At 37.9% G+C, this 24,778-nt stretch overlaps 2 protein-coding genes across 2 annotated transcripts; both read left to right on the forward strand.

Moving 5' to 3' along the window:
• The first annotated feature begins 9,849 nt into the window (after positions 1-9,849).
• On the forward strand, positions 9,850-15,286 carry pnp5b (purine nucleoside phosphorylase 5b). The gene is made up of 6 exons (XM_067362153.1): positions 9,850-10,004; positions 11,378-11,547; positions 11,633-11,736; positions 12,726-12,901; positions 13,334-13,524; positions 14,429-15,286. The coding sequence occupies exons 1-6, from the start codon at positions 9,982-9,984 to the stop codon at positions 14,641-14,643; spliced, it is 879 nt and encodes a 292-aa protein (XP_067218254.1). The 5' UTR covers positions 9,850-9,981; the 3' UTR covers positions 14,644-15,286.
• A 299-nt stretch (positions 15,287-15,585) lies between these two features.
• Positions 15,586-24,138, forward strand: LOC137002472 (GTPase IMAP family member 4-like). The gene is made up of 2 exons (XM_067362152.1): positions 15,586-15,976; positions 20,146-24,138. Exons 1-2 carry the CDS (start codon positions 15,964-15,966, stop codon positions 21,549-21,551), a joined length of 1,419 nt encoding a protein of 472 aa, XP_067218253.1. The 5' UTR covers positions 15,586-15,963; the 3' UTR covers positions 21,552-24,138.
• Positions 24,139-24,778: the final 640 nt, after the last annotated feature.

Here is a 24,778-nt window from a genome sequence, read left to right on the forward strand (position 1 = left end):
ACAGTATGTAAGCGTGTGCAGATTGGCCTGTACGTACACAGAGTTTTGGCAGTTGTTGTGTCTGAGTGAGAAAGAATTCATGAAATCTGAGAGATGTAGTCATTGAATGCATTTTGTGCCAAAGCAATGATAACTGATCCTCAGTTTAGCCCACATAGACTTCTGTTGTGCTCACTGTGTGAAGAGTTTTGCAAAAGTGACCTAAGTATTGAGAAATGTGTCCTAGCGCCTGTAAAAAACTGTAATTGGTGTTACAAATGCTTTCAGTAAAGTGAAACTGTGTTACAGTATTTTATATGAAGAACTGATTTATGTGGAAAATCATTGAAAGTTTAAAAAATAAAAGTTCATCAATCATGTAATGATGTTAGTGTGTTTCAGGTCAGTGTGTTGTGAATGAAGTGTGTGTTTTCTGAATGAGTGTTATGTTGGTCTGAGTGAGTTTCGTAGGTGAGATGAACTGTTCATGCTGCTAATGCTGGTGTGTGAAGAGTTTTGATAATGTGGTTTCAGTATTGAACAATGCTTGTTAGCAACTGAAATATATTTTAAATCTTAAAATTAAATGCTATAAAAACAATTGTATCTGTATCAGTGGATGGTGTGTATACAAATTCTTGTATTTTGGAATTATAAATAATTATAAAAATAAATAAACAACATAAAATATTGGTGAATTCTGCATCATGTCTGATTCATTCCAGTAACATATATTGCAGTGAATTATAAACAGAGATGTGTCCTTGTTTTACACAAGAAAACATTGTATAATGCTGCATGTTGTTAGTGTTTTTCAGGTCATTGTTTTGTGGGTGACAAAGTGTGTTTGTCGACTGTCAACCTTTGCTAGTGTTCTGGAAGAATGAGTTGATTTGAGACATGAATGAAGTGTTTTGGTAGATTTAGTGCATTTCGAATGTGAAATGAACTGCTTCGACAAGATGAAAGTTGGTTAGGAGAACTGTGTGAAGAGTTTTGCAAAAGTGACCAAAGTATTGAGAAATGTGTCCTAGCGTCTGTAAAAAACTGTAAGTTTTTTAATTACATGAACACATAGTAAAATATGACTCTTTGAATCAGATTTGTTTAGTGTGGATGAAGAACAACATAGAAGAGCAGAGAGAAAATGTCTGGGTGAGGGAGAGGAACAGATGAAGGAGGAGAGGAGAAGTTGGATCGGGACAAGGGAGAAGAAGAGGAGGAAGAATGTGTGCTGGACTGTGCATCTCTGTTTTCCCTATAAAGCTTATTTCTGCCATGAATACATATAAAAAAGGTAATTGTGACTTTTTATCTCACAATTCCTACAGTTTATATATCACAATTCTGAGGGAAAAAAGTCAGAATTGTGAGATATAAATTTATAATTGAAAGAAAAAAAAAAAACAATATTGTGAGATAAAAAGTCACAATTACCTTTTATACTTTTTTATTCTGTGGCAGAAAAAAGCTTCAACAGTAACCAAAGGTCATGTATGTTGGATTTGTTGTTGATCAATGACAGCAATTTCATGTTTTCATTTTTATTTTTCATGTAAATCTTTTTAAACAAAGTTCATCATAGAGGACTCATTCGACCAGCAGCTGCCTTGAGCAATTCTGTTACTCTCTTCTTCTCTTTTTCTACTGTACATTCTATAAAGGAATGACTCATTCACTTCTGTTTCCAAGAACGCACACATTCAACCAATGGAGTGGATCACATGTGAGCGTTCTACTGTTACTGCAGTAAAAGGAAACTGAATTCTAGAAACTATGGATTTCACATTTTCTTCATAATGCCATCAACTGTTTTGACTGTCATTGTGCTTTAAATTGACTATATGTTCATGTTGGATAGAAAACTAGTGCTATGTTTTGACAGAACGACTCGATTTAGGTCAGGTTTGCTGTGTATATATATATATATATATAGAAATAAAGTTGGCTTTTCAGTACAAGCCAAGTCAGAAAGTCAATTGTATTTCTAAAGCGCTTTATACAATATCGTTTCACAGCAGCTTCACAATAGTAACTAATTCAGATTCTGCTGTAAAGCTCTAATAAATCAGTTCAGTGTTGATTCAGTTCAGTTCAATAACTGTGAAATTCATCAGCTGTGCACATATATACAGTGTATTTGTATGTGTGAGTGTTACACTGAACAAGCAAAAGACACAAGATAGTGTTTTACATTTTCACATCTGTGTGTAGTTTGCCGGGTGTGGCTAATCATTTTATATTTGTGTGTAAAGTTACTGCGCAAAAATACCATTTTTAGAAGAGTTAATATAGTTTTGAACAAAGTGTTTGCTTTTGAAAGATATGTGATGTCTTGTGTATTGTGTAGTTTTGTGTGTAGAGTTTAGAGAAATTAAGCCATAGTTAAAAACAAAAACTATAATTATATTGAGTGTTCTGTAGATTCTCTGATCTCTGCTTCCTTCCTCTTTATCAATGTACCAGACACTGCAAAACATGACATTTTGAAATTACAAGTAAAACTGCAAGATTGCTTTCAGTGCAAGACATGCCAGCGACACCCGAATTCATGAGAGTAATGTTTGTACAGTAAAACTATGATTACATATTATTATCAAAAAGTTTCTGAATGTTTCTTGCTTCTTTTCTCATTTTCATTTAGTATATATATATAAACATGTTTTTAAAAAAACTAATAAAAGTGAAAAAAATACAACAAAATTACTGAAAATTTAAAATAAAAATGGAAAATATTAAAATAAATAGAAAATATTAAATGAAAATATAAATATAAATTCAAAATATTAATAAAAACTATAATAGTATATTGGTAATTCTTGCAGGATGAATCCTTCAAAACAAGAACATGAATTTAATGTCAAATTGATTATACACCATTTTTTGAGTATACAGTAAAACAAAATGATTCTGAAAGCTTCTTGCATGATTTGAAACAGATTCTATATTCATTCATTTTTTTCATCTTTTACACTGGTGTCAATGCTGTGGTGATTTGGCTGAAATGATGGTACCATTCTGAGGTGTTTGATACTTTAGAGATGCTTTAGTTCAACATCTCAGCCTCTGTGGTGCCTCGATATCAGCACTTCCTCTCTCTCTCTCTCTCTCTCTCTCTCTCTCTCTCTCTCTCTCTCTCTCTCTCTCTCTCTCTCTCTCTCTCTCTCTCCCTCTCTCCCTCTCTCTCTCTCTCTCTCTCGGGTACAAAGGAACGTTTTGTTTGAAACACTGACCAACGGGACAAAACAGACCACTGACAAACATATCTTTGTGTGTGTGTGTGTGTGTGTGTGTGTGTGTGTGTGTGTGTGTGTGTGTGTGTGTGTGTGTGTGTGTGTGTGTGTGTGTGTGTGTTTGTGTGTGTGTGTGTGTGTGTGTGTGTGTGTGTGTGTGTGTGTGTGTGTGTGTGTGTGTGTGTGTGTGTGTGTGTGTGTTTGTGTGTGTGTGTGTGTGTGAGGACACAATAGCAGCTCATTAGTATTCCAAAGTGGATAACGATCCCCCCTCCGCAAATCTCCAAGCCGGAGTCTCACTTTACAAATTCTCACTTTCTTACTTTCACATTTTTACATGCACAGACAAACTCAGCACCAGCTGTCCTGGGCTATTTTAGTAAGTCTTCATGCAGATTTTACACTGCAAAAACTCTGTTCTTCCTCAGTGTTTCTGTCTGGTTTTCCAGCACAAATATCTAAACATTCTTCAATCAAGATACATTTACTGGAGAAGAGAAATGACTGAAGATATTAAGTATAAAATGTAGTTAAAAACAAGAACAAATATCTGTTTTCTAAACTTGTTTTCTCTTTAGATTTACTTTATTTTTCTGACTCCATTGGCAGATGTTTGTTCTTGTTTTTAACACAAACTCATTTTCCAGACTTAATATCTCCAGTCATTTCTCTTCTCCAGTAAATGTATCTTGATTTAAGAATGTTTAGATATTTGTGCTGGAAAACGAGACAGAAACACTGAGGAAGAACAGAGTTTTTTGCAATGTAATGTTTTTTAACCTTGATCCTTCCTCATCTGATAGAGAATTGCTCTAGCAACATAAGTTTGTTTCCCAGAACATGATGAAATGATACAAAGTTGGATAAAAGCATCTGCCAAATGCATTAACGGGAACAACTACTGTAACTCCTAACAGACATTGATGTCTTTGTATTATTGCTTGATGTTGTTACAAACTTTTGCAAAGATGTATCCACTTCATATTTATGCTTATGAATAAATCAGAAAATGCAGATAAATTATTCCAGTGTTGGGAGGAGAAACACAGCGGTGTCGAGGTTACGAGGCGTGAGCGCAGCACCTGTTGTTCAGAATCTCATCAGAGCTAACATGTTTATTCACAGGAGCTTGAGCAAAACCTGTTCAGAAAGTCCAGTGTGAATGAATGCAATTCTGCGTCTTACCTTGTCATCGAAGGGTCTGTTAACACACGCTCAGGTGTTCAGCTTTAATCGAGATTCACATCTGATCTCAGCTACATGTTAATGATCCGCATGAAATTAAACTAATGTTAACTTTACGAAGCAGAAGCTCTTTTGAGGACTGAATCTCAGTGCACCTCTCGCTTTTATAAACTGGCCTCTCTTTCTCTCGCTCTCTCTTTCTCTCTCTCTCTGCATTCATCAACCTCTTTGTCCTGATAAATCTAGAACTATTAGGATTTTGCTCTGTTATTGTTTTATAATTATTACAGTATGCATGAATATTTATGAGCTCATATGAATCTACAATGAATGTGTAAAAATTTTAAATATTTTAAATGAATCATTAAATTGAACTACAGATAAAAAGGTTAAATTAAGATTCAAATTGTTTGCAAAACATAAAAGAAACGGTAACCAGTTAAATCACTTAAGACACACTTTACATTACACATATATTTTTTAAACATAAAAATCTTGATGTTTATAAAAAATGTTAATCGACATTATGCATTAATAACCCAATTATATAAGAAACGATGGGTGATATTTATATATTAAACAATTAACATATTCTGTAATTAATATTTGGATGACTTGAGTGGAACATTTGAATAAGAAAAACTTTTGAACATTTTAACATTCAGTCAGTTTATGTCTTTTTTCCTTTATTTTTTATTAATTCGAAAAGAAGTCATAGTTTGTTTTTTTCACAGGTGAAAACATTTTCTTTATTTCAGCCTAAATCGATTAATATTAATGAATTACTGCTAGCTGCGATGCTTTAGTGCTGCTGAAGGAGACGCTGAACCAAAGGGCTTTTCTTTCTTCATCTAGGGGTTTTTGTTCTGATTCAGGCACTTTGCACAAACTTATTGATGTTGGTAGTTTGTGAAGCGATGGAACAGAACATCTTGAGAACACCAGCAGACAAAGGAGGCCTTGAGAGGAATAAGAACTCAGAGACTGACCGGGCCTTTCTTTAATGGGAGAGGCAGGAGAGAAACACTGAGTGAAGGAGTAAAAGAGCGAGTGAATGAAAATTTGTGAAGAGTGTGCGAAGAAATTTGCTGAGCCCTAATAAGCCTAAATCTAAGTCATATGCTCAGTTGATGGACTTGTTAAAGAACCATTTAAACCCAAAGCCAAGCGAGATAGTTCAGCGTTTCAAGTTTGATTCACTCTTCAGGAGACAATAACTCCCTGAGCTGAGCTGCGCAAACTCACACAGGATTGTGATTATGGTGAAACGCAGCAACAGACGCTGAGACAGACTGGTTTGTGAAGTTAATGATGAACGAATATAAAGGCGGTTGTTATCAGAACAAAATCTGACCTTTGACATTGCGCTGAAAATAGTACTTTCCTGTGTGAGCCGTGAAAAAGAAATGCAAACCAGTGTAGCAAGTAAGTCGTGTTACAGACGCAAGGGAACAAATCACATTGCACCTGCGCTGCAGATTTAAAACAGAGAAATGTCACGCATGTGGTAAAACTGGTCACATGTCACACGTTTGCAGAAATAAAGGTCAAACAGCCTGTAGAGGGGGAGAGACAGCAGAGGAAAGTGACGGCGATGATTCTGTCGAAACATTCACACTGGGTTCATTCAGGAATATATAGGGAAAGTGCAGCCATATACAGAGGACATGCAAACGGATGGGCACAAAGTGAAACTAGAAATAGACCCTGGATGTAGTCTTACCATCTGAAATGAGGAGACATTCAAGGATTTGAGAAAAAGTGTGAAAAACACTAAACTAAGACCGACTGAAATTAAACTGGAAACTTATACGGGACAACCGATCAAAGTGAGAGGCTCTTGCCAGGATGCAGTGGAGTACCAAGAGCGAAAGAAAACGCTCCCTGTCGTTGTAGTGGCTGGCAATGGTCCAATCCTGCTGGGAAGAGGCTGGTTAGCAGAATTAAAATGATCTTGGGACCGGTTTAAACATGACAGACGAGTACTGCAGATTCAAACAGAAGATGATTGATTACTCAGGGTGAAACACAGGGAGGTCTTTAAAGAGGGCCTGGGGACGTTAAGAGGAGTTCAAGCTAAAATTCACGTTTCTCGCTCACATTTTTCCACCCCAGATCAGTGGATGAGGAAATAAACCGCCTACAAAAGGAGCAGGTCATCCGACCCGTAAAGTGCTCTGAGTGGGCTGCACCTGTGGTTCCAGTTCTGAAGACTGACAGAGAAGGCTCTGTGGAGACTATAAGTTGACTGTGCAGCACACCGTCTGGAGGTAAACGTTCTCTAAATCGGACCTGAGTCATGCCTACCAGCAGGTGGTGGTCGATGAAGAATCTCAAAAGTATTTGACAATAAATACTCAAAGAGGTCTGATCACCTGCCAGAGGTTACCTTTATTTGGACGATATCTTGATAACAGGCATGGATACGGCAGAACACTTAAAGATCCTGGGGTCAGGGTTACAAAAGCTGGAAGATGCTGGGCTGAGACTCAAAGTGTGTGTTCTTGCAGGAAAGGGAACGCTCAAGGTCTCCAGCCCGTGGAAATCTCCATCTAATGTGTCAGAACTAAAGGCCTACCTGGGGTTATTAAACTACTATGGAAAATTTCTCCCAAATTTAGCGTCCTGCCTGGCACCACTAGCACTGGGAGAGGATGACAGAACAGGAAGAGGCCTTCCAGCATCTGATGCATTATTCGGCAGATAGAGATCTAGCATTAGCATGTGATGCATCACCCAACAGGGAGATGTTCCACAAATACCTGTGTGGAAGGTGCACAAACCATTGATTTTGCTCTTTATTGAGAAGAAACCCATTCCCCAGATGGGCTCTCCCTGTGCTCCTGAGTCCCTACGACTGTACCATGGTTTTCAGGCCAGGTAATGTCTGTGTCGAAGCTTTAAGCTTTAACCCATCATAGAAGAGGCAATAGAGGAGAGGAGAGATACTAATGCTGGATGTATAAGGTGATGCACCTATGGATAAAAAGTAGAGGAGAGCGGACGGAGTCATTGACCATAAGGAGGTCATCCAGAGAAAAACGTGAACCAAGATATCTGAAAGATTTTGTTAGATAATTCAGTAAGATTTTATTTTCCTGGTAAGAGAAAAAAAGAGTTGGGAAATTAAGGGATGACATGTTTGGGGATGTTTTAGTTTTAAGGCGGGGAGACTGTAGTAAACTGAAAACAGTTCTGGCAGTTCCCGTTGTGGCCGCTAGGGGGCGTATATGCTCATGTTGAGTGGGAATTTACCTGTTGAAGAAGAGTGTTCGGTCCTGTTGGATAGCCAGGTTGGGTTTGTCGATTCTGTAATTAGGGCAGTTATTAAACACATCCTCCTGTATTCTCCTCTCCCGTGTGTGTTTTGATGCCATGTTACCACCCTCTCTGTCAACAAGACTGTGACTTTATCTGATAATACTGTGGAAGAGAAACTCCACCTTCTGTGTTTAGTTGAAACATGGCATGGTTTTGTTACTCCTGCTGGCTGCGGGTTATTTGATCTCCCGTGATCCTCTGGTGGAGGTGTCTTTGTCTTGTATAAGATCTCCTGTAGCTGATGCTCTGTTTAATTCCTTTGAACTCACACTGACATATTTACAGCCTCCAGGCCTCCCCAGGCAAACAAGGACTTTATATCAGACTTTGCAGATCTGTTGTCTTACCTGTGCCTTAAATTTGAGAGAATTCTTATTTTGGGGGATTTTAACATCCATATGGACACAAAAGACTCTGCATTAACAAAAGCCTTTTTGTCTTTATTGCAGTACTTTGATTTAAATCAGTTTGTTGACTTCTCACAAAGGACACACCTTAGACCTGGTGATTTCAGATGAATCCATTGTGATGTCTACCATTGATTTAGGGATATGATAGTGATATGACATCTCCTCTTCTCGTATTAAATGGAGATCAGTTGAGCCTGCTGACTTTTCTGCCAACGGCTTTTAAAATTGCTGCAATCATCGACTATGAAAACCTTAATAATTTCCATCCCATATCCAATCTCCTTTTTCTTGCCAAAACTTTGGAGCGAATTGTTGCTGCTGATTTAATTCAGTATTGACTTTGCTTCAGATTCTGCCTGCCTTTCATTTCTGATCCTTCTTAACGCTGTAGATCGTTCTCTTTTAATTACTCGTCTAGAACAGTCTCTGACACGGCACTGAGCTGCTTTCAGTCCTCACAGATCATAAGCACTTTGTTCACACGAGTGGATTTGGGTCTGAGGTTGGTGTCGTGCAATCTGGAGTCCCTCAGGGATCAGTTTTGGGCCCCTTGATTTTTAACGTCTATATTTTTCCACTTGGTTTTGAGATCTCTTGGTCTGAAATTTCATTTTTATACTAGAATTTACACACATTCAAAAGCTGATGATACTGTGCCTGTGGATTTTCTTTCTCGCTGTATTTCTAAGAAGAATGAATGAATTTGTCTTTGTCTCAACAGTGAAAAGACTGAGATTACATTTCAAACAAAACTAAAACATTTAGGGTTGATTTATGATGCTAATCTAACCTTTGAGCTACATCTTCAAAATACTGTTAAAACATCTTTTTTCATCTTAGAAATATTGCCAGATTACGTCCAATGCTGTCTTTCCCCGTTGCTGAGGAGTTGATTAACGCTTTTGTATTTTCCCGTATTGACTTTGGCAGTGTTTAGTTGGCCGGGGCTTCAAAAGCTTCCCTGAACAAATTGCAGGTTGAACTCGGATTAGAGATCATATCACTCCTATAGTCTGTGCACTGGCTCCCTGTTAGATCTAGGGTCGATTTTACATTTCTGATGCTTAGTCCTTGCATGCTTTGGGATCTCTATATTTTAACTCCCTAAACTGAACCTGGTCTTTAACTGCTCTACCAGACTGATCGGAGATCAGGCTTTCTCTTCACTAGCCCCAAAACTATGGAACTCATTACCTATTGTGATTTTGAAAAATCTCCCCTTAAAACTTATTTTTTAGGGTAGCTTTTACTTGAATATTTGTACTAATTCTATATTATTTTATTTTTAATTGTTTTGAATACATCTCTTTTCTATAATATTATATGGTGTATTTTGTTTTACTTGTTCTCGTAATGATGTAACATGTAAAGGCGCTATAGAAAATAAAGATTATTATGATAATAATAAAATAATTACTGTCTACTAAAGCCTTCCTTCAGTCAACTTCAGTTTTTTATTAGTAAACTTGCATTTATGAATGTGAAATCTGGTCAAAAATAGAAATAAATTAATTCTGAAAATCACTTTTCTTCTTGTCACGTTTTTTTCCTGGTAAAAATCACTTTTTTTATTATTACTTTTTTTTCCTGGTAGAGGCGCGGTGAATGACGTCACAAGGCGTTGCGCTTCAGGAAATGCGCGCATCCTCCTCCCTCGAGTTCACACCCGCGCGCGCAGCCAATGAGCGCGCTCGCCGCATGAATAGAAAAACTGATGGAGGAGGAAACGCATTTTATAAGGTCATTCTCATTCACACACACACTCAGAGCCAGATAAAAGAGTTTAACGGAACACCACCGACACAAAAGGGAACATTCACCAGAGACTGAACCTGAACCTGAAACTCATCGAAATGTTTCCGGATTCAACTACAGGGTGAGTTCTGAACCCTTACATATAATAAAATTGCATTTGGAGGTTTATGATCTGATGTTTGATAACTTAAACACTGATGTGAATCAATTTAGCTGCGTATGTCTGGCACGCGCACGTCTCTGACATCATCACTCAGCTCTTGCATCATACATGTACTCAACGTCATATTATTGTTATAATAACTTTATTTCTGTGAGTTTAAGAAGGAATTTAAAAAATCATGTTGTGCTGAAACCTGTTAAGCAGGTTTGACACACACACACACACACACACACACTCACGAGGATGTTTAAACAGACTGTACAAACACCATCAAAGATCGTTTAATTAGATATAATACATTATATAAGATCACGAATGATGAAAAGTAAAGTAAATATAAGATATAATTCCTGTCGAGATGCGCAAGCACGTGTTTGATATGTGATGCTGAGGAAACCCGGTGCGCGCGCTGTGACGTGCCCTTCATCACGTATCACTCGATCAGACCCTGATGACGATGATGATGATGAAGATGTGCATTCTCAAATAAATGATCAGCTTTGTTTGCCAGTACATAACTGCTTTACATCATATACACTTCATTAACTCCACGCGGTTATTAGTGTTCAATCAGACTCAGAAATTACATTAAATTCAGTGATCTGGAAAGTGACTCACATCAGACTGAGTCAGGACAGATCTGACTGATCCGGGGACAGATTTGACTGATCAGGGGAGTTTCCTCTGTGTATTTTTAGTCAGCCGAGTTTATTAAAATAATCATTAATCAGTCTAATCATTATGTTGAGTTCTTTTTCATTTCATCACATTAACTCAGATTCAGATTAGGATCTGTTATAAAAACCTCAGACCGACTGACTCACACAATCCCTCCTTCATTCAGACTCTGTTATTATTTCAGTCCTAAACATTCAGTCCTTGTAAGGAATCCGTGGGTAGATTTGAAAACATTGCTATTTTAGTAAAACACAATTTAGTGAAGCTTGAGCTAAAAAATTACATTTCCTATTACACATTGCAAGTAAATCTAATGATAGTAAATTAGATAACATAAAATTAAATAATATTATTTAATAATAAATTAAAAAATAAATAAATTGAATAAACGTTTATTTTACAATTTAAAAATAAAAGCTAGAATGCAAGGTTGAAAATATTTAAAATAACTTTTGTTAATGGGGTCAAAAATATATATCTTACACATTCAAAAGTCGAATGTCGAGTGATAGCAAATGAGATAATTTAAATAACATTAATATATCTGTTATATATATATATATAATAAAAATTAAATAATAAATAAATAAATTTAATGAACATTTATTTTACACATTTTTTAAAAAAGTTACATGGTTCTTTCCCTCCTTCAGGTACAGTTATGAGGAGTGCAAGGCCACGGCTGATTGGCTGATCGCTCAGGTTCCCGTGCGCCCTCTGGTGGGGATCGTGTGCGGCTCCGGTCTCGGCAGACTGGCAGACATGCTGAAAGACCAGCTAGTCATCAACTACAGAGACATCCCAAACTTCCCTCAGAGCACTGGTGAGTTCAGACGGTTCACGTTTAGTTGTGTGTGTGAAAGCGTGTGATGCTGCGACTGACTGTTGTACGCTCTTGTGTTCTGTAGTTCACGGCCACGCCGGAAAGCTGGTGTTCGGCACCCTGAAAGGAAAGCCGTGCGTTTGCATGCAGGGAAGGTTCCACCTCTATGAAGGATACCCCATTCAGAAGGTGATTAACTCACTGAAACTGCAGCTCTAAGAACAGTATTTCTGAATGTGAAGTTTTTAAAATGTTTTTTCTTGTTTAATGTGAACGTTAAGATTGCATTCCATTTTATCAGTTTGCAAACATTATAACATTATGAGAATGTTACTTTTGAATTTTCTCGGAATGTTCTGAAACAAGTTGTAACATTTTAAAAAATGTTAAGATCGTGTTTTTGTTTTGAGAGCATTACTGAAGACCAGATAACTCTGAGAACGTTCCCTGTTATCAATCCTCCTGTTAATGCTGACAGACAGCCGCTGCTCCTGATCCGCCGGTATTTGCTCAATGTAAACATCACTGGCATCTTTACAACGTCTTTGTTAATAAAATGCAGACTTTGTACCACAGTGTTACATAATCATCTCAGCTGTTCCTCTAGTTCAGCTGCAGCTTCATCTGTCTTCAGTGTAATGTTGCTGTTTGAGCATGAAAGATTATTATTATTATTCTCATTATCAGTGTCAGTGTTTCTGAACTCCATCTTGAGTTTCTTCACAATATTCCTCATTTAAATAATTCATACTCAGAATAAAGGGGCGGGGCCTGCTTGAGTTAGAAATGTGTTGAAACTGGCGGTTATGGTAAGGGGCGGGACATTTCCCAAACACCAATCACAACACACCTCTCCAGCCGTCCAATCAGAGCACAGAAGGAGGGGCTTCATAGAGACAGGAACTAAACAGAGCGATACTGACAGACTGGGAAGAGAGGAGCTGCAACAATGGAGAATATGAGGAGAATAATCAACCTGCTCTAGTAGAGACAAAAACAACATCAAGACTGTGTAGAAGTCATTAAACTCTTTGAAAATAATGTCAATGCAAAAGACTTTCTTCATGAAGTACATGTTTGTGTTGATTTTGAGATGAAATATGATTTTTGAAATATGACTATCATGATTTTTTAGGTATTATTTATGGTAAGATTGTGATTGGTTTGTGTTCTGGCAGACCACCATGCCCATCCGGGTCTTTAAGCTCATGGGCGTGGAGACGGTTCTCCTGACCAACGCCGCTGGCGGACTGAACCAGGACTTTAACGTGGGCGACATCATGGTCATAAAGGATCACATCAATATCCCAGGCTTCGCTGGAAACAACCCGTTAGTGGGACTGAACGACGAGAGGTGAGATTGTGCTGGTCTGAGTTCAGTGTGTGTGTGTGTGTGTGTGTGTGTGTGTGTGTGTGTGTGTGTGTGTGTGTGTGTGAGTGAGTCTTACTATATAATGCCAGAATAGCACGATGGGCCAGTCATAAATCATAATTCATAGTGAAACGCTTCTCAAACAAGAACAAATGTAGGGCGGGGCTTGATTTTGTCTGTAGGGAATTGATTGGATGGTTGTGGTTTGCTATTGGTGGATCTCATGTGAGTGACAGGTTGCCCCGCCCTCAAGAGGAAGATATTCTGATTCAAGATTACCAGGAACACGATAATGATAAATCATTTAGAATAAACACTGCAATATTCCATTAAAAACAAGAATTCTCCACTTTGATTTCATGGTGACTTTAAAAACATGGTTGAGCGTTTCTCTCCCGTGTCTCTGAACCGCAGGTACGGCGTGAGGTTCCCGTGTATGTCGGACGCGTATGACCGCGGGCTGCAGCAGCTGGCGCAAGACGTCGCGGTGGAGCTGGAATTCTCCTCGTTCATGCAGGAGGGCGTTTACAGCGCTCTGGGCGGCCCGTCCTTCGAGACCATCGCTGAGTGCAAAATGCTGCGCTTCCTCGGAGCCGATGCCGTGGGTGAGTTATCAGGAAGAATTCAAAACAGACCGTTCATGTTTCTGGTCTTGTTCTGAATGATTCATCAGTGCGTGATATTCTAGAGAAAGACAGAATATAACTACTACATTTGATATGAAACGTACATGTAGGTGTATTTGGACTCTTTGTCTTTATAATCATTTGTCAAAATGCATTCGTCGTTTTCCACCGATGTGATCAATCCCTCTTATTCTTCAACTCCTGCTGGAACATGCAGTGTTCTTAATTATAATCAACTTTACTGATAACTTTAACTGTAATTTAAGTAATTTTCTAATATTGATTTATTATTTTATACATTTTTTACTCAGGTAAATATAAGTAAAAAAATATATATAAATATATGTATATATACATAGGTAAAAATATAAGTAATATAATATCTATACATTAAGGCTGTCAAGCGATTAATGATTAATCTAATCACATCACATTTGGCTGAGAAATTACCCACAAAAGTGTGTTAAATAAGAAAAGCATAAAATAGACATTACAAAAAAAGTAGTTTTAATTTTGATTCAACATAGACATTTTTACACAAACTTTTAGGCTTCAACGGCCAGGATTTTTTTACAGAATCTGCATCTGAATTAATATTTAGATTTATTTACAGACCAAAACAGTTTGATTTCCAACATTCTTCAAAATATCTTTTTATGTTCTGCAAAATAAAGTCAGTCATTCGGGTTTGAAACGAAAGAGAGAGAGGAAATGTAAATAAACTGAATTTTCACTTTTGGGCAAACTTTCCCCAAAATATTGATTTTTATTTTTTATTTTTATGAAGTCAATATATATATATATTTTTTATGAAGCGATACACTAAATAAGAAACTAAAGCTGCCAGTAGGTGGCATTAACGTGTGTGTGTGTGTGTTTTCAGGGATGAGCACGGTTCACGAGGTGATCGTGGCGCGTCACTGTGGAATGCGGGTGTTGGCTCTCTCTCTGATCACCAATAAGTCGGTGCTGGATTACGACAGTGAGAAGAAGGCCAATCACGAGGAGGTTCTGCAGACGGCTGAAATGAGAGCCAAGCAGCTGGAGAAACTGGTGTCCACCGTGGTTTCCCGCATCAAAACAGTCAAATCCTGTTAGTGAGCGAAGCCCCTCAAACACGACCACCGCTAGACGCCGTTAGTGACGCCCGTGTTTATCGTACACTCGTTAGTTTTGCTTTACAATGTTTACGTTTCCCGAGACCGGAACAGCGACTGATCCGAACTAAAGCACCGCTGCTTCTGTCATCACCAGATCATTTTACTTCACTGATTATAGTGTCGCTGTTTTAGTATGTATTTATTGTGACCAAATGTCTGATTTATTTAAAACTAAGTTAAACAAATGGAAATTAATACAAAAGAAATCACTGACATATGTCCAGTAAAGAAGGAAATTGGGAGCTTTTTAAAAATATATATTTTACATCTAAAGAAACGTTACTGAATTCACTTTGAGGTATTTAACACACACCGAACTGTATTTATGTGACTTATTTATGTAAAGTTGAGGTTTCTGAAGTTAAAATGGGGGTGAATGTTGTTTTTAATTGCACTAAAAAGTTGTCAGTCTTAAGATCTTCTTCTGAATTGCTGTTTTATTGATGTACTCCAGCACTTTCACCAGAAATTTTGTAAGAATTTTATTTACCAAAACTTTAAAATTGCACTTCAACATTTTTGGTACATATTGTCTCTATAATTGCCTGCTTAAATGCAATTAAATGAAATTTTTGACATCATGTTGCTGTAAGTTTCCTTCATCTTTCTTAGTCAGTGATGCCTGTTTTCCATCCAGACATTTCCAGTTTCATCAGCCTCTCCGTGACATCAGAAACACTGCTCCATAAGTGACTAAATCAACACATTTCTCATCGCTTTTGTTCTGCCATTCAATGCACAAGAGTGTTCTTAGCAATAGGGTAAACTTCCTTATTCTGCGTTATGTGTTTTAATAGTTTTTAGGCTTTTTTTCATGAATTGCAGCCATAAAAATAGAGTTTTGCGAAAGCTTCACATAAATGACACTCTATAACGCTGAAGTAAAAGCACAGAATATGTCTTCACATTTTGCATAGGAAACGATATGTAAATAATCATGCAAATAATCGGTGACGTCACTGCATCTCTTTAACAGGATCACTGTGTCCCTCTAGTGGATGCAAACTAAACCGTTATTTGCACGTATAACAGTCTTATTTGCATATATTACATGAAATATGTTTATACATAAATATAAATACATTTATTTTTAAATGTCACACAAATATAATGTTGGGAGGAACGAAAATGCGTCAACATGAGAGTTCGTGGTGAGTTTCGTTTCTGAGTAAAAGTCCTGCCCATCATGATCCAGTCCAGAACACTGAACACACACACACACTCACACACACTCACACACTGAGAAACAGCAGAAAACATGTACAGCGAAGGTAATTAAAGATATATGCATTATTATATTATTAGTAGTTCAGGATTTGTTTAGATCATTGTTTATGGTATTGTTTATTGTTTTTTATGCTATAAATATATTTATCTTTTACAGTGAACTAAATCACGATTACAGGAATTAATTGAAATAAATAATTATTTATCAGTGTCTTCAGCTCACAAAACTATATTTTAAGAATGTTTCCTATTAAGTTATGAAAACGTCATTTCTTAATGTTCTCTGAACGTTTAAAGTAAGAAGTTTATTGAAGTGTGATATTAGCCTTTACTTCTATTAAACTAAAAATAAGAAAACATACTTTCAGTCTTTTCATGTACTTCTCAGAAACATATTTTTATGTACTATACTCGACTAATAATAACAGAAAAGCCTGTGTGTGTGTGTGTGTGTGTGTGTGTGTGTGTGTGTGTGTGTGTGTGTGTGTGTGTGTGTGTGTGTGTGTGTGTGAGAGAGAGAGAGAGGTTACAAGGTTACCGACATTCTTCAAAATATCTTTTGTGTTCAGAGTAAGAATTATACTGAAAGTGCAAAAATAAAAAACTATAAGTATGTTGTAGTTCACTTAAAGAAAACTTAGAAGTATACTTGCAGTGTAAAACAGTGTTGGCTATAACTACTAATGTAACAGTACGATCACCACCAGAGGGCTCCCTCGCCTGAATATTACTTTCTCCTGTTGTAAACTACATTTCCCATGAGCCCGTGCTCGGACTGATTACTGTGACTGCTTAAGCTCCAAGCAAACAATGTGAAGTCTTGTTTCGATCGTTTCTATTCCTGTTCGGACTGCCTTAGACCAGTCTGTGGTTTAGACTCTTGGACTGTTTTCTTGTTTACAGTTGTTTGTTTGCTGCCTGCATCGACCCTGCGCCGTGTTTGACTACGATTTCTTATCTGGCCATGTGTTTGTCTAAGTGTCGCCCGTGTTTGCCTGCTTGTGGTGTTATTAATAAAGCTGCAGATGGATCTAAAGCCTAGTCCTTCTGAGTCATCGTTACATCAACAGTGTAATTAGATTACTGTAATTATTTCTCTCTATAAAAAGTATTGCATCACTTTTTACTTTCCAAATTCCATTTCAACCTCGACCAGTTGAACAAAACAAGGATAGACATGAAACAGTTCACTTGTAGTGTAGTTGCAGTACAAACGAAAAACGTAATTGTAAGCTAGTTGTGTACTCAAAGTTTACTAATGTTACTTAAAATATACTTAAAAGTATACATTTATACACTAAAAGTGGGCCAGTTTAGTCCAAATTAACTACATTAAGTATACTTAAAATGAACTTGAAGTATACTTGTAAATAAAATTGTATACAATTATTTGTACGGGCAGCTAACAAAAATATGTTTATATATATATATATATATATATATATATATATATAATTTTTTTTTATTTTTTTTTTTTTCCCCTCCCATTCTCATTGATTTATGAAAATAAATATTTCTGAATGTACATTTAAACCATCCAGTTCATTATATGTTTAAACACATTTTACATTAAGGGAATATTCCATTTTATCTCTTTATCTCTTTATGGGAATGTAAGAAGTTAACTACATTTCGTGAGCAAAGCCACGCCTCAACCAGTCATGCATGTTTACACTGAACCAACCTTCACAGCTCTGTTTGTTTCATCAAGATTATTTCAACTTTATACAGCATCCACTAGCACTTCAGTAACTTTACACTCCGAGCCCTCAATGCTTCCAGTATTCCCATCGTCACACGTGACGTCACTACACTCCACAACGGCCTCCACCTAGTGGAGACCCCGCTCAATTTCCATCAACATCTGCTTCAGACATAAAATCTAGGGTTGGGCATCTAAGTTATAATGCCGATCCGATACGCATCTGGATACAAGGTATCCGATCCGATATATAAACGATACATGTGTGGCATTGTGCGATGCAATGCGATACGATTCACACCCATATCACGATACGATGCGATAATTCAGCACTAGCTAATTAGATCAAGTTTATGTGGTGATGTGAAAGAGGATGCGGTGCCACTGAATTAGTTTGATTGATTTATTAACCAAGTAAAACCAATACTTTTTTACAAACTGGCTTTTCAAGTGAGATATCAGATTAGTCGAACTGCCCGTGTATTTTACAGATGCGCGGCACATTTTACAAATTGCATGTGTCTTGTCAAGTCGTCTGTCTTTCTTGTAAAATCCATAGTGTTCCCAAACTTTAGATTTAAAATTCAGTGGAGGATAAATTATCTCGGCATCCGGCATGTTTGTTTTGCTTACTCCTCGCGCTTCCTGACATCGTTCCCTTGTCATATGCCTCACAGTCCCAAAAGCATCAACAAAAGAGGACGATCAATCCTCTACCAAGAGGGAAGAATGGTATTCAACATCTTCAACCATCTCAGCCCCAACAAGAGTTTTCTGTCTTTGTGGAGCGGCACATCCTTCCTCTTATAATGACTATGTCACACAGCCAGAAGACATTCAGCTGTACACAGCACCAATGGCTACTACAGCGGCCGTTGGTTCGCTTCCGAATGGCCGCCTGAGTTTATCTGTCTCGTTCAGCAGTCAGACCTTCCCTCATCCGCGCTTTACGAAATGTATCCCGTCATCATAGAAACCATCCTTTGGGGCACGAATGGGCCAGACATTCAATACTCATCCAATACTCAACAGTTAGTCGAAAACTTAAATAAAGGCAGATCTCGTTCCCCAGCAATCATGCAATTAGTTCGCAAACTGACACTAATATCTGCTCAACACCAGTTTCTTATTCGAGCAGCTCACATTCCAGGCTACAATAGCACAGCTGACTCTTTGTGCTGTTTTTCTTTTCAGAAGTTCAGAATCTTGGCTCTAGAAACAGACATCCATCCCACGCCAGTTCCACCGTTTTCAGCTGCCATCTTCAACTAAATCCAGAGTTGGAAGACCTTTCATATGCTTCACGAGAAGATATCCTCAATGGCCTTTGCCCAGAGTTCCCTCTCTGCTTACCTGACCAGTTGGAACTGTTTTGAGGCTTACCATTCCTTCTACCAACGTCCAGTTCCTCTAATGAATATTTGGTCCATTCTTACCCTAAGTCCTCCAGACTTACTTATCCAGAATCAACTTTATCAACAAACTCGCCATTGGCGACCAATGCCACTCCATTTCTCATTCTCATATATCTATGCTCATTAAAGGTCTACGTAAACAAGAACCAGTTATTAAACTCTTGCTATTAACTTCTGACCTTCTGAGCAATGCATCCACACATTACACTTGGGCTACTTGAGCACATTATTTGGCTTCCTGTGCTGCTCAGGATTTTCCCCATCAACTTCCGCTATCAATCCAGTCATTCATCCCAGCCTCTCACACATCACATACTCCAGATTCTCTCATATACATAAAAAGTAAAACTGACCAGTTTGGAGAATCATTTCACCCCAACTCCTTCCTCAGTCCTCATGAGCCACTTTTGGAATACATTCTTTCCAGATATGCCATCTCCTCAAGAACTACTCTTTCTTGCAGAAGATAGGAAAATGGCCACAAGACACTTTCAAACACTTTTAAAATATTCTCAGCACCTTCGGCATATCTCCCGAACACTACTCCATCCATCTCTTCCGGATTGGAGCAGCCACGACAGCCGCCAGCATAGGCATCTTGGATGAGACAATAAGAGTTCATACATCCGTAATAATCTTAATGATCTCTGTCAAGCTCAAGCCCACATCAGCTCATTCAAACCTTTGGGTGTCTTCAAGTAACCCAGCTTACTACCTACAGAGACGAAGCCCGAGTCTCCCGATCATCCAGACCGGAGAACATAACATCCTTTCCCTTTCCCATCCTTTTAAAACTGTCTTCATTCTAATAAAGTCTATTATCTGCATAGTTGTGGTGTGGTCCTTGCTGGTGAAGTAACATTTTAGAAAATTGTTACACGAACATCCAATTAAAATGTTTCAGGAAAAAAGTATGTGAATAAAATTTTTGGACTAAATTTTTGAAAACATTATCAAAGATCAGATAACACTGAACGAACGTATAACGTTACTGAAAGAATGTTTGTTCATAACTTTGAGAAAACGTTCTGAGAACATTCGCTGGGTTATTGGTAGTTTTCTCAACAATTTGCTTGATACTTTGGTTTTTCCTCAGGATCAAAGATGCCACACAGTGATTGGAGGGAGAGTTCCAGCAGAAACTCAAACATAAAACGGAGAATTGCTCGAACCTCCCAAGGGTCGTTTGGGAGCAATCCTCAGAACACAATAAATCCAGCACCGAATGAGCTGCGCCTGGTTCTGCTGGGGAAAACAGGAGCAGGGAAAAGCGCAACAGGAAACACCATCCTGGGAGACAGACGCTTTGATGATGGATTGAGCATGAGCTCGGTCACAAAAGAGTGCAAGAAAGAATGTGCGACGGTGGACGAACGAGAGCTGGTTCTTGTGGACACACCTGGGTTTTTTGACACAAATTTGTCAGAAGAAGAATTAAAACAAGAAGTAATTCATTGCCTGGCTTTGAGTTCTCCAGGTCCTCATGCCTTTCTGCTCGTCGTACCGATAGAGCGATACACAGAGGAGCAGCAGCGCACCGTAGACCTGATTCTGGAGATGTTTCATGAGGACGTCACTCATCACACCATCCTCATATTCTCCCACGCGGATAGACTTGGAGGAGGATCCATTGAAGAGTTTATTTCAAGACAAAATCAGAAAGTGCAGAAGCTCGTGGAGAGATTTGGGAGGCGTTTCGTGGCTTTTGACAACACCAACCCTACAAACCGAGATCAGGTGAGTCGACTCCTGCGGAGGGTTGACAAGCTGCTCGCTCGAAATGAGAACCGTCACTTCACCAGTTCAATCACAGAAGTGATGCAGGAAGCCCAGAAGATAATAGAGACGAAAATGCAAGCTGATATGGCCGAAAGAATGAAGAAAATCAAGCAGGAGGTCAGGAAAATGGCTAATGATCGATGGTGTTCGTTTATTGCATCTATGAATGAAGAGAGGCAAGAAACAGAGAGAAAAAGGAAACGCTTACAAGGCAGGATTAAACAGATAGAGATGGATATAAGGAAAGAAGAGCAGAATGCGCATCCGATCCCAGAGAGACTGGAACGGTTCAGAGCATCTCGGAATAGAGAGCAGGAGAACATGAGAAGACTGCTGAACAGAGAGATGGAGGAGGAGGCGGAGAGAATGGAAAGAGAATATAAAGAAAAGGAAGATCTGGACATCTGGATCCAAGAAGAGGAGCAGAGAAGACTGAGTGAAGAAGGGCAGAACAATGAGCTTCTCTCAAAACGCAATATGAAATTGGCGATTATGCTGTCCATGTTTATGCTGGGGGCCGGAGCTGGATTTGCACCTACGCTCCTAGCGTTTCTGTTCCCTGCAGCTCCAGCTGTGGAAGTCGGATTGTCTGTCAAGATTTTGTCCAGCTTGCTTGGTGCTGGAGCTGTGGAAAGCGGGAGTGTTTTTGGGACGCTCGCTCTAGTTGCAGTGAAATCTGCATCTGTAAAGCTGGCAGCGATGACACAGTGCTCCATTCAGTGATCCGTCATGATTGACAACCAAGATTCCACAATTAATCAACCAAGTTCACAAATCAAGATTATGAAATACGTTTTTAAAAAACCCTAAACATAGTTAAGCTTGTTTGCGATGCATTTTGACTTCAGATTTTGGAAAATTAGATTAATTGAAAATATATTATATGTGGCAATGATTCGATGATTCGATTCTGATTGGCTAAAAGGCAGTTTAATCACTGTTTTATATTAATTTGCTGTTTTCATTGAAGTGTCACGTGACATCTCACGTACAGAGATCGGAGATCGCGCTGCGCACACAGAAACCTGACGCTGCCCGTGACTTTTCGTGCGGGATGATGACACCACTGATTTCTGCACAGCTGCTGTATAGATAAATGAACTAAATTAATAGAACTAATGATTTTTACAATAGAAATTAATCAATTCTGAACTTAATTAAGCAGGAAAATAGAGCTGCACGATTAATCGTTAAAAGATCGCAATCTCGAATCAAACACCGATGCAATCTCGTTCCTAAATGAGGATTCTCCTGTGTCCATTAAACCTTTGATAAGGAGAGCAGTGGTCAGCTTCACAATTACAGTCTTTCCAACCCCACAGTATCCTGAGATCAAACTTTATAGTTCGGATATAAACACTGATGTCTATGGCAGCGATCAAAATAGATTTAATCACCTTTTGAAAGTAACAGTGGCGCTTCAACGACTATATCGATTACATCGTTATGCCACCAGGTGGCGACAAGTGGTTTTTAAACAAATGTATTTGTCAATGTTCATTCATTCAGGAGATTTGTTCAAAAACGATGATTCTTCCAGTAGCTACTAGGCTTGTTCAAGATGCCTCGCGCTGCGCAGACCGATCCGTGTGACATCAGAGAGAGCGACTGTAACACGGATTGTAAATCACAGTAGCCTACATAACAGACTGGTGTCATATATTGTTGAAAAGAATACAACAGAATACAACAAGTGTATCTGTTTCAGTTAGAGACCAAACTATACCAAGTATTTGTATGACATAACGTCGCCGCATGTAAACAAGTATATAGACGATGCTTTTGCACCATGTTTTTGTTTGTAACTTCGTGAAATATCAGTAAATCATAGTAGATCTTTGGCGAATGTAGTACGTCCGAATTTGCATCGGGCGGTTCTTTGCCTCCATGTCATGCGTTAAAATCATTTAATGTACAGCTAGCTGTGGATTAGCCTATTTTTTTTCCTCACAATTGTGAGCAATTTTGAGTTATAAAGTCTGAACTGCAAGATTATCTCAGATAATTCTAAGGAAAAATTCAGAATTTTGAGATAAAAAGTACAATACAATACAATAGTTCAACAAAGTGTTATAAATATTTTGATATGCAAGTGATTATTATCATGTTTATTGATTATAATTTGACTGGCACAAAAGGCACTTCCTTAATGACATCATCCTCCAGGAAGTGACATCATTAACTGAAGGAATCAGAAGCACAAACTTCAGTAAGTGTTATCAATGGATTTGGTTAATTTTGTGGTTGAATGTTTTGTGTTTGTCACTTAAAACAAATTCATCCCGTTTGATCAAAGTACACAAAATCATTTTAATGCAACATTTTGAAAGTTAGTTAAAAACATGGAAGTTGACGATCTAAGGATTCTCAATAGCATCCTGTGTGTGTTACTTTAAGAGAGCAACCATTTACATCTTGTTTTTATGATTTAATTTTATAATCACTAGTAATTGTAGTTACATTTACTCATGTATTCATCATTTTATTATTATTATTCATTTATTTTGTTTTTATTTTTTATATCACTTATTTTACTTATTAAATGCTTGCTATAGTTTAATCTTCACGACTGTGTGGTTTGAAGGGATGTTTGTTCTCATGAGCAGGAGATAAAAGAATGTCTCCATTTCAAGGTTTTTAACGTCACAGGAAATGATGTGGTGAAGCAGGAATTTTCCATTGTTTTTGCTTTGGTATAATAACACTTGTTGGATGTTGTACTGGTCAGATGAAGTGAGCATTGAAACACACAGCTAAGATTATTCAATAAACTGCTCTTTTTCCTATCATCACTTCGTCTGCTTCTGCTCTTCCTTGGCTTTCTCAGTCAAACTCTCAGGCTGATAGATACGAATCCCTGCCAGAAGATATAAGTCTTCTAATATATTTTCTGATGTGGAGATCCATCCAATGTAACATTTTGGCATGATCTAACAAAGTGAACTTCAAGTTGCCGTCCTCATGTAAGCTATTGCTAATCACAGAGCTTGAGCATATTCAATTTAAACATCCTTAACCAAAGATGTGCCACATGCACTGACATATGTCATATTTAATATCTAATTTTCTGAAAATACTTGTTTCTAAACCTTGTGAAATACTTCACACTGCTGAAGAGAATAAATGCCAGTCTTCACCGGGTTAGTGAACATTGTTCAGCATGAGTCGCTATCGATGGACATGTTTTATGCGCTAACACATTCTGATTCTGACATTCCTGACTGAATATTTTCTATTCTTGGCTGATCTCGAGATGAGTCCAGTTTAACTCATATCCTAATATAATGGTCTATATATGTTATAAACTTAACAGGAGATTTTTATAAAATGTATTTTCACTCTTAAAAATAAAGGTTTCAAAAGTGGGTTTTTTCACAGTGATGCCATAGAAGAACCCATAGAACCTTTCAGTGATCTTAAAATAATTTTTATTTTATTTTTTTCTTATTGTGAACAACATTTTAATCTAATGAACGTTTTGTGCATTTGATAAATTGTTTATGGAACCATCAATGCCAATAATGAACATTTATCTATAAGAGTGTTGATCACTATCTTCTAAGTTACTTAAAATACTAAGGCAGTTATCAAAGTTTGTTACATTTAATTTGAGCACATATACAGTGGGGTTCAGGACTGGAGATTGGGCTGGACATGACAGGGTCTTGATCTCAAGGTCCATCCACAGCTTTATTGGCCTGGCAGTGTGTCATGGAGCATTGCCCTGCAGGAAAAAACAATCTTTTGCCAGAGCAACTTTTCTTCCAGCTTCTGACAGAGCTGCATGAGATCACGGCGCCATCTGCAGGACACCCTTAGCATCTTAGCCAGGGTTCAAAGCACCCAATGCTGGTTGAAACCATAGCAAGTATATATAGATGCATCATTAATGGCTGTTTCTATGGGCCTCTATACATAAACCGTCCGCCATATTGGAATGGTCAAAGCCG

The sequence above is a fragment of the Chanodichthys erythropterus genome, chromosome 16 (assembly GCF_024489055.1).
Source record: "Chanodichthys erythropterus isolate Z2021 chromosome 16, ASM2448905v1, whole genome shotgun sequence".
Classification (NCBI taxonomy): domain Eukaryota; kingdom Metazoa; phylum Chordata; class Actinopteri; order Cypriniformes; family Xenocyprididae; genus Chanodichthys; species Chanodichthys erythropterus.

Bases quoted from the DNA above. Each gene is read 5' to 3' on its own strand.
- pnp5b (XM_067362153.1), top strand. From the start codon at position 9,982: ATGTTTCCGGATTCAACTACAGG. The intron at 11,548-11,632 runs GTGAGTTCAGAC...TGTGTTCTGTAG, and splicing joins AAACTTCCCTCAGAGCACTG to TTCACGGCCACGCCGGAAAG. The intron at 13,525-14,428 runs GTGAGTTATCAG...GTGTGTTTTCAG, and splicing joins CCTCGGAGCCGATGCCGTGG to GGATGAGCACGGTTCACGAG.